At 35.5% G+C, this 15,051-nt stretch overlaps 1 protein-coding gene and 1 long non-coding RNA gene across 21 annotated transcripts in view; one reads left to right on the top strand and one right to left on the bottom strand.

Moving 5' to 3' along the window:
• The window catches only part of MYCBP2 (MYC binding protein 2), a 283,201-nt gene that overhangs the window by 107,842 nt on the left and 160,308 nt on the right, over positions 1 to 15,051 (top strand). For all 20 annotated transcript variants that reach the window (XM_055360105.2, XM_055360102.2, XM_055360098.2 and 17 more), the window contains 6 exons: positions 1,878 to 1,995; positions 7,675 to 7,879; positions 8,515 to 8,668; positions 13,012 to 13,184; positions 14,236 to 14,361; positions 14,451 to 14,578. In XM_055360105.2, coding sequence (XP_055216080.2) covers positions 1,878 to 1,995; positions 7,675 to 7,879; positions 8,515 to 8,668; positions 13,012 to 13,184; positions 14,236 to 14,361; positions 14,451 to 14,578 — 904 coding nt within the window. The remainder of the gene's footprint in view (positions 1 to 1,877; positions 1,996 to 7,674; positions 7,880 to 8,514; positions 8,669 to 13,011; positions 13,185 to 14,235; positions 14,362 to 14,450; positions 14,579 to 15,051) is intronic.
• LOC109029417 (uncharacterized) lies at positions 1,121 to 11,675 on the bottom strand. The gene is made up of 4 exons (XR_002008477.3): positions 10,547 to 11,675; positions 5,031 to 5,190; positions 1,859 to 1,993; positions 1,121 to 1,256 (listed from the first exon to the last, which is right to left on the bottom strand). It is a non-coding gene; the product is annotated as an uncharacterized lncRNA (long non-coding RNA).

Below are 15,051 nucleotides of genomic sequence, written 5' to 3'. Positions count from 1 at the left end.
TTTATATCCGAGTTGAAAACTCCTGCTCTCGGTATGTATCTATTCCATCTACCACCACACCTTTTCTCGAATCTTCAAACTCTCCACTCACCTGTTTCCTCCTTTTAGCATAGGACCTCCATGTACATTGCAACAGATATAAGAAATTATTCAGCCCACTAACCCTGCAAACCTACTTCCATCCATACCACTTCTCTGCTTCTTTCCTCATGTTACAGTTAAAGAGGAACCTGTCGTGTCCATGCTATGAAACCTAGCTGTCTTTTCCTTAGAGATCTATTTCTGTTTCCTGTCTTCTCTCTAACCTTTGTCTTTAGCATCTTTATTTTGAGTCACCTTTTAAACTTCCTCAAATCTCTATCATTAAAAAAAAAAAATCCTCTCCTTCAGCTTCATTTTTCCTTTAGCTACTGGCTCTCCTTTCTTTTTCCCTTTAGTGCTGGGATACTTAGAGCTACTTTGTGTATTCTCTGACTCCTTATCTGCCGCATTGTGGTGCCTGCTTCCACCAAAGAGACCTCCTTCTGCTAAATCGAGTGGTTAGTTGTACGTCTCCTTAGAGCATTTGGCATGTACTTTATTTTCCACGCTTGAAACCTACTCCTTCAATGAGTCTCCTTGAGTTCTTTCTTTCTGTGTGGTTTATTCTAGATGTCTGTGAGCTGTTCTTCCTCGGTCTATATCTAAAATGTTAGAAGAGACTCATAAGGGAAATTAGGATCTCTTCTTTTCTCTCTCAGAGTCTTCCTAGATCTCATTCATTCTCATAGCTTAAGTGGATATTACCACTATCTACTCCGTTGCTTAAGCAAAAAAAATCTTCCTTGCCCCATATCGATCATCTGCCAAGTTTCATCAATTCTGTTCCTTACATAGCTGTCAAAGTCACCATCTCTTTCACTCTGCACTGCTCCTAGTTAAGGCCTTCATCATAAATTACCCAAACTACTATATAATTTTTAAAATTTAAAGTGTCATAATTACATTTTCTCAAAAGCAGAGCTCTCCTACTATGTGTGGACTATTTCTGTAATGGTTGTGTTTCTAATTACAGATAATGGTTACTAAAAATGGCTGTTAAAAGTAGGAAAGGATACTAGGATGTCATTTATCATAATAGTTACTGTTCATTAAGTGTTAACTGTGTGCCAGACGCTGATCCAAGTACTTGACACATATGGGCCTCTTTACTGTTCACAGGAACTCTGGGGGAGTAGACACCGTTTGTTAGTATTCTCCATGTGATAAAGAGAAAACTGAAATACAAAAAGAATGAAAAACTTGTTCAAAGTCTGGTCGCATTATTATTAAGTTGGGGAGCCAGGATTCGCACCCAGCCAGTCTAGCTTTAAAGCCTGAGCTTGTAGTCACTGCTCTAATGCCTCTCATGATACTGTGTTTTGACTCATTAACTATGATTCTAAGATCTAAACTTATAGCTTAGTGATAAAAGTTAGAAAAGAGGATCATAAAATTATTTCATCTAGTTCCTGGATTGAATTTCTGTTAAGGCATTACATGATTTTTATTTCATCCAATAATTATTTATAAAGATCTCTAACAGGCCAGTCAATATACAGAGTACCAGATTAAAAATAAATGTAGCACCAGTTTTTCAGAAATTATTATGTGTCTATAATTAGGGTAATTACATTTAGAAGATCTTTTTGATGATCTCCTTAAAGTCAGCAACTGTCTTTTTCATCTTTGTTTACCTAGTACCTGGAATGGAGATAGGCGTTTAGCACTTAAATGTTTACTGAATATTCTTATTAGTACCTTTTATCTTTTCTACTCCTTGTTGCATTGTTTACTTATTGTTTTTATTTTAGTTGAGTTTTGTAAGAAATTGACTTACTTTTTTTTTTTTAACCTAGGGGATGTCCCACTCTTGTTCAAGCATTGCCAGGCCCTAGCACACAAGTCACTGCAGGCAGCAACCATACGGCAGTACTTTTAATGGATGGACAGGTCTTCACATTTGGAAGTTTTTCTGTAAGGAATTTTTAAAACATTAATAATATTGCATTATACCATTGCCTTATAATTTGTCTATATTAGCTATTTTTTCTGTTTCCAGAATATAACAATTATATTATAATTGTTACATATGCATATTTCATGCCTTCATCCCCAACACACACTAAACCTGAATGATATTCTTTGAAGTAATATTCCTCTCTGGCTCAGCATTAGAATTTATTGAATTTAACAGCTTTGTTAGAATTGGACATGTTTATTTCAGATTAAAGTCTTTTAAGCATTCAATAGAGCTAATTCTGTCATAGGAAAGGTTATTTCTCATCTAACTTGTAGAGATGAATTTTTCTTAACATATAGAACTATGCTATTTTGTAACCTTTTAAAAGCCTAGTTTTTTTTATTTGATTTGTTTAAAATTATACTTTCTTTTTTCCTTTTCCACCCTCTGAGTCTATCCCCCTGTCTGTTACATAGGCACTTGTGCACATTCTCTCCCTCTCTCTGCACCAAAGCTTAAAGAGTGAAAATGCTCTAAGAATTTTGTGTAGTTTGGGCATAGTAGATATCAAGAAAAATCTTTGTGAGACTGTGCTAATACTCTTGTACCATTTCTGACATGGATAATTACTAAGAACTCTTGAACCTAAGTGTCTGAGACGACATTTACAGCTTTTGATTTTTTAAAAACTGTAAATGTGTACTTAAAATATTTTATTTGAAAATGGTTTCAAACTTACAGAAAGATTGCACAACTGTGAACAGTGTGTAGAATATCTGGTTAGTGTCTTTAACCAGATTCACCTGTTGTTAACATTTTGATCCAGCATTTGCTTTATTATTGCACATGTGGCTGTTCTCTCTCTCACACACGCAGTGTGTGTGTGCGCACAAATGTGTGTGTGTACGTATGTATATAAAATATTTTTTTTCTCAAATCCTTTGACAATGTCTTGTGTACATTATGGCCCATTACCTCCTACATACTTTAGTTTGTATTTTGTGAATTGACCTAATAATTATTTTTTGGCATTTCTTTTTCCTCCAATCTAGGATCAGGCATTACATTTGCCTGTTGTGTGTCTTTAGTCTCCTTTAATCTGTAACATTTCTACAGCTATGTATTGTCTATTATGACATTGACATTTTTGAAGAGTATATAGTACTGTTTTGAAAAATAGAATCCTCTTCATTTTTGTTTCTCTGATAATGTCCTCATGTTTAGATGCAGGTTGTGCACGCAGGCCAAGATACTCTGTAAGTGATGTTGTGTTTGCCCTCACTGCATCACATCTGAAGGCTCAGAATGTCCATCTGCTCCTCATTGATTATGGACATTTTGATCACCTGATCAAATGTCTGATTTCTGTACTGTTTCTCCTTTGAAACTATAAGCAACCTGTAGGTTGACACTTTTAAAATGCCTGCTTCTCATCAAAATTTCCCCCTAGATTTAGCATCCATTGATCATTCTTTCCTGAGCTAGTCTTTACTATAATGTTTAAAAAATGGTGATTTTTTTCAACTCCAGTAGGCACTTGGCCTTTTACTCTAAGCAAGAGCCCTCCTTTCCTGTTTACTTGTTTTTCTACTTATTATTGGTATAGACTCAGGTATTTGTATTTTCTTCATTATCATCTTTAATTATTTGGGTGTTTAGATTATCTCCAATTTGGCCAGCGGGAGCCCCTTCAATTTGGCTCCTGTATTCTTGTGACATGCCCCTTCATTTTTTGGAGCGCTTCCTTTCTTTCCAGCATAACAAGTTGTTCAGGGTTTATCTTGTACAGGCCCTGTATGACTGTCCTAGAATCAGCCATTTCTCCAAGAACCCTGATTCTTTTTAGTGGGGAATAGTATTAGACACTAACTGGGCACTAGAAGTGTTCATTGCTACAGGACGTCTTTGGATCTCTGGTACGCATATATTTATATGTCCACATACATGTGTGTATTTTAGAAATCATAGGCCAGGTGTGGTGGCTCATACCTATAATCCCGGCACTTTGGCAGGCCAGTGTAGGAGGATCACTCAAGCCCAGGAGTTTGAGACCAGCCTGGACAACATAGTGAGACCCCATCTCTATTAAAAAAATTAGCTGGGTGTCGTGGCACATGCCAGTGGTCCTAGCTGCTCAGGAGGTTGAGGTAGGAGGATCATTTGAGCCCTGGAGGTCGAGGCTGTAGTGAGAGCTGTGATTCCATCATTGCCCTCTGGCCTGGACAGCAGAGCAAGATCCTGTCTCAAAAAGAAAGAAAAAGAAACAAGCCCACACTGTGACTTCTACTTCCAATCCATTCCCACAAGGTTCTTTCTTACCTGTCCTGTTCTATATTTATGTACTTTCTTCCTCAGTAAGAATCTTTCCTCTTAACAGTATCAATATATTTATTTCTCACTTAGTCCCCAGATATGTCTAAAATAGTTTTATATTTGCTTTGCCTGTACAAGTTCAAAAAAACAAACTCACTGAAAGGTCATTCTTGCTCTTTCCCCTCCCACCTGCTCCCCACCCCAAGTCTGAAGGTGTATAGTCAAGCACTGTCCATGAGTGGCCTGGATTCTCTCTCTCACTCCTTTCAGTGGAAATTGTGATTCCTTTGGAATAGAGTGGGGCTCATTTGTTTCAGTTTAAGATTCCCCTCACCCTATCCTTTGATTAAGTTTTATTTCATTTTTAAAATATATAGAACATTTACATGTTGCTAAAAATTAACTTATACAAAAATTGTATACTCAAGAGGTGTCACTTCCTCCCATATCCTTGACATTCCTGCCTCCCCACACCTTTCACTCCACACTTGGAGGTAATGAATGTCATTGTTTTACAGTTTATTCTTCTTGTGTTTTTTCTTGTGAAGATATATAAGCATGCAGACACACTATTTTATATATATATACCTATATATGTATGTATGTGTATACACAGTTATGCACTGTATAACAGTATTTTGGTCAGTGATGGACTGCACATGCTAAGGTGTTCCCATAAGATTATAATAAGTACTTTGACTATACCTTTTCTATGTTTACATGCAGAAATACTTACTAATGGGTTACAGTTGCCTACAGTATTCAGTACACCAGCGTGCTGTACAGGTTGGTAGCCTAGGAGCAATAGGCTACATCATATCGCCTAAGTATGTAGTAGAGTATACCGTCTAGGTTTGTATAAGTCCACTCTGATGTTCGCAGCATCACAGGATCACCTAATGACACATATTTCAGAACATATCCCTGTCATTAAGTGACATGTGACTGTACATAAATATATATATTTCCCCTTTCCCGTTTTTTAAAGGTAATAGCCTATATATGCTCTTTTGCACTTTGCTCTTTTCGCTTCAGCATCTCTCCTAGAAATCACTCCATATCAGTTCATAAAGCTCTTCATTTTTTTTTACCTCCATGTAATACCCCATTGTGTGTATATATGATAGTTTATTCATTCAGTTTCTCATGTTTATATATTTACGTGGTTTCCAATACTTTGTAATGGTAGTAGTGAATATTGTTAGAGGTGTATCTTTGAGATAAATTCCTAGAAGTGAGATTACTGTGTTGAAGGTTAATGCCTATATAGTTTTGTGAGATATTAACAATTCTCCTGTATTTTGCTTTCACACTAACAGTGTATGAGATTGCCTGTTTCCGCAGAATTTCCAACAGAATGTGTTGTGGTACCTTTAATTTGTGCCAGTCTGATGGGTGAGGAATGGTCCTGCTTACTTCCAAGTTCCTTTGCCTTTAGTTGGTGCTGTGATCCTCAAAGTTCGGATCCATATTTAGTATTTTGGCATTGAAGGTTGACTTTCTTTTTGGGGGCATGTGTTTCCCTGTGCTTTTTCTAACTTCTCCACACGCCTCTGTCCTCCTTCTTAAGAACTTCCCCGTTTGTGCTTTGCACATGCTCAGGTTTGCAGTAGCAGGTGGGTGGAGAGAACTCTTGGAATTTGGCTCTTCTGCTTACAGGAAACATAGAGATCATGACACCCGCTGTCTCCTTCCACTGCTGAAGGTTTGAGTCACATGTAGATTTGCTTGCACAGCATATTTTTGTGTCTTTTGAGGTGGTTATGTGAGTGATAAGATTTGAAGTCAGACAGTCATTGTCCTCCAGTCCCAGCAGTCCTAGTTGTGAACTTTTATGAATTTAAATGTAGCTTATTTATAACCACATTCTGGTCCTTATGGGGTTGTCCAGGTATCTAACACATTTTTGGACTGCTTTTCTTCATATTAGTTGGTAGTAAGGGAATACATATTTATTTCAATAGTCAATGAAAAAGATAACTAATTTATTTTTCCTCCAAAAGCAGAATATATTCCTGAATATGATATATTTTGCTCACTATTTACTTTTTTTTTTCTTTTTGAGACAGAGTCTCACTCTGTCATCCAGGCTAGAATGTAGTGGCATGATGATCTCAGCTCACTGAAACCTCCAGCTCCCAGATTCAAGCAATTCTTATGCCTCAGCCTCCCAAGTAGCTGGGATTACAGGCCCGTGCCACCACACCCAGCTAATTTTCGTATTTTTAGTAGAGACGAGGTTTCACCATGTTGGCCAGGCTGGTCTCAAACACCTGACCTCAGGTGATCCTCCCATCTCGGCCTCCCAAAGTGCTGGGATTACAGGCGTGAGCCACTGCACCTGGCCCCTGTTTACATTTTTGTGCTCTCTTATTTTTGTCAAAAAATAAGGACAGATCTTAAAAGAGTGTGAAAAATAAATGTTGAGTGTTTTGGCTGCTTCTCTAATCATGTGCTTGCCATGTTTCCTTCCCTGGTTCTGTCCAGGGATTGAAGCTCAGTTGCTTCCACAGTTAGTTTGTGGCTGTGTTTTCTTGCTGTGCTACCTGGTGGTTGGATGAGAACGTGACCAGAGTGTTCGCAGTGCTCCAGGCTCCCTTGTTCCAGAATGCTGTGGGGGGAGAGAGGTCCCGAGCCAGGGGTGGAAGAATATCTACTGAGTCAATGTCAGCATTCTTTTATTCTTTTTCAGCTACAGGCTTACTAGTGAGAAACTTCCTATTACTTTATAAATTAAACTCTTACCTGACCAGGTCCCTATAGAGAGCCATACTTTTAAACTGGTTAATAGTTATTTACTTAAAATATCATACCTTACCATTGATTGTGCTGTTTATTTTAAAACATAAATGAAATAATTTAGGGACATATCATGTGAAAACAACATTACGTGTTTTTCTAATTGTATTCACAGTTTCAGTATTTATTTTGGTCTTTTTACTTGGATATTCTCAGATTATATGAGTTCAATAGTGACTTTCTTTTATACTATCAACTTACTATGTCAAAGTGACTTTTTAAATGAACAATTTGGAATACTAATATTTTAACATATTGTGTGTATTTGTCGTACTTTTCATTTAAATGTAGGTAAAGACAAAGTATTTTGGAGATACTTCTTGCGTGGAAAATATTTCAAACTTTTTTTTAAAAAATAATGCACTTTATAAGACTTTCCAGGAATAATAGAAATTATTTTATTACTTTATAAATATTTGGTCCAAATTTCTTACATATTGTATTTATTTTAGAAACCCAAACTAACAATTGGTGAAAAATAAGGTTTCATAGATTGATTTTTATCTACTGCCTCCTTAACTTTATGAAAATTAGATTGTTTACACAGCAATATTGCTAATATGGTTTATTTAATCTTTTAGAAAGGACAACTGGGCAGACCAATTTTGGATGTGCCATATTGGAATGCAAAGCCAGCTCCCATGCCTAACATTGGATCAAAATATGGAAGAAAAGCTACTTGGATAGGTGCAAGTGGGGACCAAACTTTTTTACGAATTGATGAAGCACTTATTAATTCTCATGTACTTGCTACATCAGAAATTTTTGCCAGTAAACACATAATAGGTAATACCTGAAATAAACAAATGCCCCTTCCAAACTCTTGTCTTGATTGATAGTAAATAGTTTATCTTTCCCTGTAATGAAATGTACTTTTGTAGCTTTTTGTTTTCTTTCTGCTCAAAGAAATTTAAACAAAGCCTGTAAATGTCTCCGTTTATATGTGTCTCTGTGCTGAAAGAATGGAATAATTGGGAGATCTGGAAACCACAGTATTTGTGAGCTAGACAGTGGTAGAACTATAAACGAAATTCTAGTAGGATAAAATCCATATTAGAGTAAGAGAGTTTTATGCATTGTTTCTTGCTAAATAAATGTTAGAAATTAATTTTTATGGGAGGTTTTATAAATCCAACTTTGAAATTTCACGAAGACCAAGTTATCAATCTGTACTGTGTCCATGATACTGTGAATAATTATATAATAGAGTGGTATAGCAAGAGATTAGGAGCATGTGTTGTGGATTTAGACATCTTGAGATTTTAGTCCTAATTCTCCCACTTAAAGATTTTTTAATTACTTAGCCTCTTTTATTCTCTGCTTATTCACCTGAGAAATGGAGATAATACTACTTTATGGGTTTTGGAGAATTTAAAAGGGTAATATATATTAAAATTATATATAAATATTTTTTTCTTAAGGCTTGGTACCTGCTTCTATATCAGAACCTCCTCCATTTAAATGCCTTCTGATAAATAAAGTGGATGGGAGTTGTAAAACTTTTAATGACTCAGAACAAGAGGATCTGCAAGGATTTGGTGTGTGTCTTGATCCTGTATATGATGTAATTTGGAGGTAAGCATCTCAGTTTATAAAATAGTCAATAAGTTTTGATGCAGTTATACTCTTATGGTAATATAAACTTTATTTACAGGCGGACTTTTCACATGTGAGTACTCTCCTGTTTATCTAATAACTGCAATTCTGTCTCAGTGATTCATAGGGACCTTTATACTATAGCATAGTGGTTAAGAGCTTGCATTTTGAGCAACACTACCTAGGTTTATCCCAGCTCCACAACTTGCTTTCTGTGTCACCCTGGAGAAGTTACTTTGACTGTGTGCCTCAGTTTTCTCATTTATGAAATGGGGATGCTAATACTACAAAGGTGCATAGTAGGTGCCATAGAAGTGTTTGCTATTATCATTATAATTATTAATTTTACTGTTGAGAGTTCTGTTGTTATTTTTAGTCTGTCATCAATCCTGTTTATATTGTATAGAATTCATTCTATTTTTTGTTCTCATAATTATTATTAACTATGAGGAGGAAATTATGCCAAAGACAATAAAGAATAAAGAAGATAATTGAGCTTGCCCTTTAAGAATATGCATTAAAAAATACTCTTACTGGTAAAGAAATATACAGGATTATATGCATTCTGGACATTATAAATACATAGAGATAAATAAGGCACAAAAGAGACTCAAGAAATTATGTTGCATTTGTTTAAAATTTATTGTGGTGCTGGGCCGGGTGCGGTGGCTCACGCCTGTAATCCCAGCACTTTGGGAGGCCAAGGCGGGCAGATCACGAGGTCAGGAGATCAAGACCATCCTGGCTAACACAGTGAAACCCTGTCGCTACTAAAAATACGAAAAATTAGCCGGGCATGGTGGCGGGCACCTGTAGTCCCAGCTACTCGGGAGGCTGAGGCAGGAGAATGGCGTGAACCTGGGAGGCGGAATTTGCAGTGAGCCGAGATGGCACCACTGCACTCCAGCCTGGGCGAGACTCCGTCTCAAAAAAAAAAAAAAAAGAAAAAAAAATTATTGTGGTGCTTTATATACAAAATGAATAAATAAGTTACCCTTCTTAGCGTTTCTAGCTTTGGATACTAATAGGAGGTGTACCCTGCCATCACCACAGTGGCTCATCACAGAGCTGAGCACTTCTTTCCTTTTGCGGCCGGCCTTAGTAGGCAAGATTCCAGTAAGTTGAAAGGTTGAAGTAGTGTGAGTGAGGAGACTTTTTCTCTGTCTTCCTTCTTCTACCCATGCCTGCTTGCATTCTCATCAGACAGCCAAGTTCTAAGAGGCCATGTGGTAGCAATGGGATAGATGATCTCAAATGTCTTGCCAACTCCTTGGTAATTTTCTTCCATGTTCCAAAATAGAGATTAATAATGAGGCTTGCATTCAGAGTGAAGAGACTGCTGCACTTCCGAGGTTGCTGGCCAGCTTCCTGTCTTATTTGGGCATTTTATGAGAAGGCACAGTGGCCAGTATTGAGTCGAGTACATCTCAAATCAATTACATCTCCCTGGCAGCATTGTGCAGGGTAGATGAAATAACAAGAGACTATGGGTGAGTGGTCTTTTGTGATCATTCTTATGAAGACATGAGGTATTAAGAACCAAAGTTAGAATGGTCACAGTGGGATAGAATGGAAGGGATAGAGAGGAGAAAAGATGTAAAGATAGAATTGGCTGCAGTTACTTACCGATTAGAAGTCAATGTTCAAGAGACTTAGTTACCAAAGAGCAGGCTCTGGTTTGGACTTAGGTGTAAATTGATGTTTTACTGTTTTGTAGTTGTTACATGTTTTATTTTTAAATGAAGTAAATTTGCATTAGCAAAACAAAAATAAAAATTGGTAGTGTGGAATCTGTTTCTGGATGCGTTCACTAAGTTAGCAATAACAGTATAACTAAGTGTAACAGTAAAAACTTACTTGAACTAGAACCATTTCCCTGGGGTCTTAACAGAACTCTCAAGTATGATGTTCAGCTGGTTGAACCTTGTCTTTTCCATTCATGGTAGTAGCAATGGGACAGATGATCTCAAATGCCCTGCCAGCTCCTTGATCAATTTCTCCATTGTTGGAAAACAGAGATTAAGAGATGTTTTGGTAAAACAGCTGAGAGGTATTTTTCTTTAAATCAGGATCAGAATTTCTGTTATCCTGACTTCTGGCTGCTTTGTGTCTTTTGTGTTTTTCAATGGGGCACTTAAATTTTATAATTATCATATGCATTGTACATCCAATATTAGCTTACTTTGACTTTCCTTCTGGCCTGCATCTGCTTCATTTTATATTCTTTAGGAGCCAACTTTGCCTGAGTAATTAGAAACAACATCTATAAAGAGCAGATAAATGTTAAGAACACCTGTTTTATTTCCCACATACAAATTTACACAAATAATATGTGAATTTGTGTTATTTTTTAAAAAACAAAGCAAAAATACAGGAAAAAGGATGGTCATACTCTGTATCTGTTTCTTTTCCCATACCGAATTCCACTAGCCTTCTCTGTGGATCACAAGTATGAAGTTTGATTTATATCGTCTGACACCTTTTAAAATGCATGTATTTTTCTTTTTATGTAAATAAAAACATACCTACTCTAAAAGTTAGATTTTTTGCTCAAAAATAATTTAGAGATCTTTCCAAGTCAGTATTTAAAGAACAGCTTCATTATTAAAATTGTGGAATTCTGTAGTCTGGGTATACCAAATATACTTAACTGTTTGCCCATCAGTGAACATTTTAGATTTTTTTTAATATTACGATATTACCTACAATGCTACAGTGAACAAATACGCAGGTATCTACACACAGAGTTTTACACACGTGTGGAAGTATTTCTGCAAGCTAGCTTTTAAAATGTAGAATTGCTGAGTTAAAAGATAGGCTCACAGAATTGTAAAATGACTGAGGTAAGTCTGAATCACTTTAGAAGTTTATTTTTCCGAGGTTGAGGAGATGCCTGGGAAGAAAAGACAAGCCACAGCAGGATCTGTGCCCTGTACTTTTTCTGAAGAGGTTTGAGGCCTTCAGCATTTAAAGAGGAAAAGCGAGCAGGAGGAGAAAAGGAAAAGAAAAAATGAGAGGATGTGGTCACATTCTTGTAAGGTTTTGATTAGGCTTACTGAATCCACATGTTGCACATGAAAAGGAAGGGGTAGAGGGAACAGTGAATTTTGTATTTGGAGTTAAAGTAAACATAGAGTAGAGGAAGCAGTTAAATACTCATTCATCTGGGGCTGGGGCGGGTGGGGCTTGGTGGGGGGATGGGCAGATAATTTCTAGTATCTTCTTGTCTCTTACCATGAATTTTCCAGAACCAAAAAGAGATTTGAATCCACGGATATTAGAAACTATGTGTTTCTGTTATTTACCATCAAGAGAGTTAGTGAAACTGTTAAACACTAAAGACCAAGGGGAAATCTTAAAAGCAACCAGAGAGAAAAGAATGATTACCTAAACAATGAGATCAACAGAACTTCCCAAAATCAATAATACAATAATATTAATGCTACTAGTTATAGAAGCTACCATCATATAATTTATTTTCTCCCAAATGCTATTTTAAGTGCTTTTTAAAAATAATTTAAAATTTTTTACTTGTGGCAAAAAAACAGTATAAAATTTATCATCTTAATCATTTTGAAAGTCTGCAGTCAGTGGTGTTTAGTGTATTTATGTTATTGTGAAATAGATCATCAGAACTTTTTTTTCTTGGAAAACTGAGACTCTATATTTATTAAACAATAGCTTGCATCTCTCACTTCCCGACCTCTAAAAGAGGTCAAGAAGTGGAGATAGTTTTTTGAAGTTTTTGTTACAAAAGAGATCAGAGAAATGGGATGATGAAGACGTTGTGGGTTCCTAATAGTTTTTAATTGGTTTTTACTGTTTATTCATATGGTTGAACATCCACATCCATTCTATCTGTGCTCCCTTTCTATGGATAACATTCCATGTCCTTGCCAATTTTTGCTATGGATTGATTGTTTCTAGCTCTTATACATTGAGGATATTGTAGCTGTGTCTCACATGTACACTTCACATTTTTCTTCAACTTGTCCTTTGTCTTTAAACTTTTTTAATGGGGTATTTGTTGAGTTTCATATTTATATGTATGTATCAAAACTTTATACAGTCAAGTATTATAATCTACATTACTATTTTCTATATTAAGTATTATAATCTACATTACTATTTTCAAATTATTTCACTTTTAGTGATATAGTTTTTTTATATGTTTAGCTTAGATCCAGAAGATAATGAGCTACATTTGTCCTCTTTAAGCTGACTGTATTATTTATTCTCTTTGTATCATCAGTTATGTTTTAGGAATTTTTTTAAAAAACAAAACCACATTGAGGTGCTGTAATTATTCTTTTTCTTTAAAGGTTTCGACCAAATACTAGAGAGCTGTGGTGTTACAATGCGGTGGTTGCTGATGCCAGGCTTCCCTCTGCAGCAGACATGCAGTCCAGATGTAGTATCCTAAGTCCTGAACTTGCCTTACCAACAGGATCAAGGGCCCTCACTACCCGATCTCATGCAGCTTTGCACATTTTAGGTAGGGTTGCGATTTGATGTACCATTAATTCACATTAATGTGTGCTGTCCAGGGTTTTTTTTTAGAGTATTTAAATTTATATGTAATTCTGTCTTGTTTGTTAAATAATAATAATGTACAAAATAAGTTAAATCCTCTAAGAGGCTAATTCCACAGAAAACAATACATGAGACCTGTACTAACACTATCAAAGATTTATGTATGCCCAATTATTTAATTTTCACAGAGGTAGACCCTTAAAAATAATGTTTTTGCTCAACTTGAATGTATAAACTTTTAAATATATGATAAAATGTTCAAGTATATAATATTTAATTTATGTATATTATGTTAAATAAATTCTATAAAATGTAATTAATTTTATATACATCTTCTGTTTCTTCTTATATAACACAGTTTTCCACAGCATATCAACTTCATTCTTATTTAATTACTTTGAGATGTAGTACTTATTTAATTACTTTGAGATGTAGTGCAATATATTTGTTTTGTAGCTGGAAATTTTATATCACTCTACGTAACTATGTATTTTGTTGCTTTTAAAAATGATCCTTAAAAAGACTCATTTTAAGACTCTAGCACTTGCAGGTGTGAAATCATATTCCTAAATATAATTACTATATCATAAATATAACTTTTTGTTTCTTTTTTCTCAAATTTCATTTTGGTTTCTATTGTAGACATCCAAAACTAGTGTTGATTAAGTTTGTGTGACACTAATGTGTCTTCCTCAAATAGCACTTTAAGAATCGAACTAATTTGGAGTTTCATAAAAGGAAGAACCTTGTAAGAATTCAAAGGTTAAGTGATTTCAACTTTTCAGAGATCCAGTTTTGTGTAAAAGGTTGTCGTATGGCATGTTTAAATATGATCATTAATCAGACAAGGGATAATTTGTATTGGTTTTAAGCATTCTTCCATGAAATGATGTTTAAAGCTTGGAGTAACATTCTGAGTTTATTTTAATTTGTCCCCTATAGTATTTAATGTCATCAATACCATAGGCCATTTTAATTTCAAGGAGTTGAATTTTGTTTGTTTGTTGTTTTAGGTTGTCTTGATACCTTGGCAGCTATGCAGGACTTAAAAATGGGTGTTGCAAGTACAGAGGAAGAGACTCAAGCAGTAATGAAGGTTTATTCTAAAGAAGATTATAGTGTGGTAAACAGGTTTGAAAGTATGTATACTTCGGTTTAGGAAATATTGTCTTACAACTGAAATATATATGGATCTTTTAAAACATAGATTATGATTTATATATTCTAGGTCATGGAGGAGGCTGGGGTTATTCTGCCCATTCAGTAGAAGCTATACGTTTCAGTGCCGACACTGATATTTTACTTGGTGGTCTTGGTCTGTTTGGAGGTAGAGGAGAATATACTGCTAAAATTAAGGTAAAGTTCATCAAAAATGTTGTCCTTTTTTGTTTGAACATACTGATTTTGACTTAATTTATTATTTTATTTAATGTCTAATTTTTTTCCTTTTTAACTTGGTTTATTTTGTTTTTAATGCTTCTTTTTAAAAAGCGATAGAGAAAACATTGCTAAAATCGAATACAGTAATACTAAATTTTTTAAATTTATTTATTATTATTATACTTTAAGTTTTAGGGTACATGTGCACAATTTGCAGGTTAGTTACATATGTATACATGTGCCATGCTGATGCGCTGCACCCACTAACTTGTCATCTAGCATCAGGTATATCTCCCAATGCTATCCCTCCCCCCTCCCCCCACCCCACAACAGTCTCCAGAGTGTGATGTTCCCCTTCCTGTGTCTATGTCTTCTCATTGATCAATTCCCACCTATGAGTGAGAATATGTGGTGTTTGGTTTTTTGTTCTTGCGATAGTTTACTGAGAA

The sequence above is a fragment of the Gorilla gorilla genome, chromosome 14, assembly GCF_029281585.2.
Source record: "Gorilla gorilla gorilla isolate KB3781 chromosome 14, NHGRI_mGorGor1-v2.1_pri, whole genome shotgun sequence".
Classification (NCBI taxonomy): Eukaryota; Metazoa; Chordata; class Mammalia; order Primates; family Hominidae; genus Gorilla; species Gorilla gorilla.
Note: the sequence above shows the minus strand (reverse complement) of the source record. Positions and strands in the feature narration are given on the sequence as shown.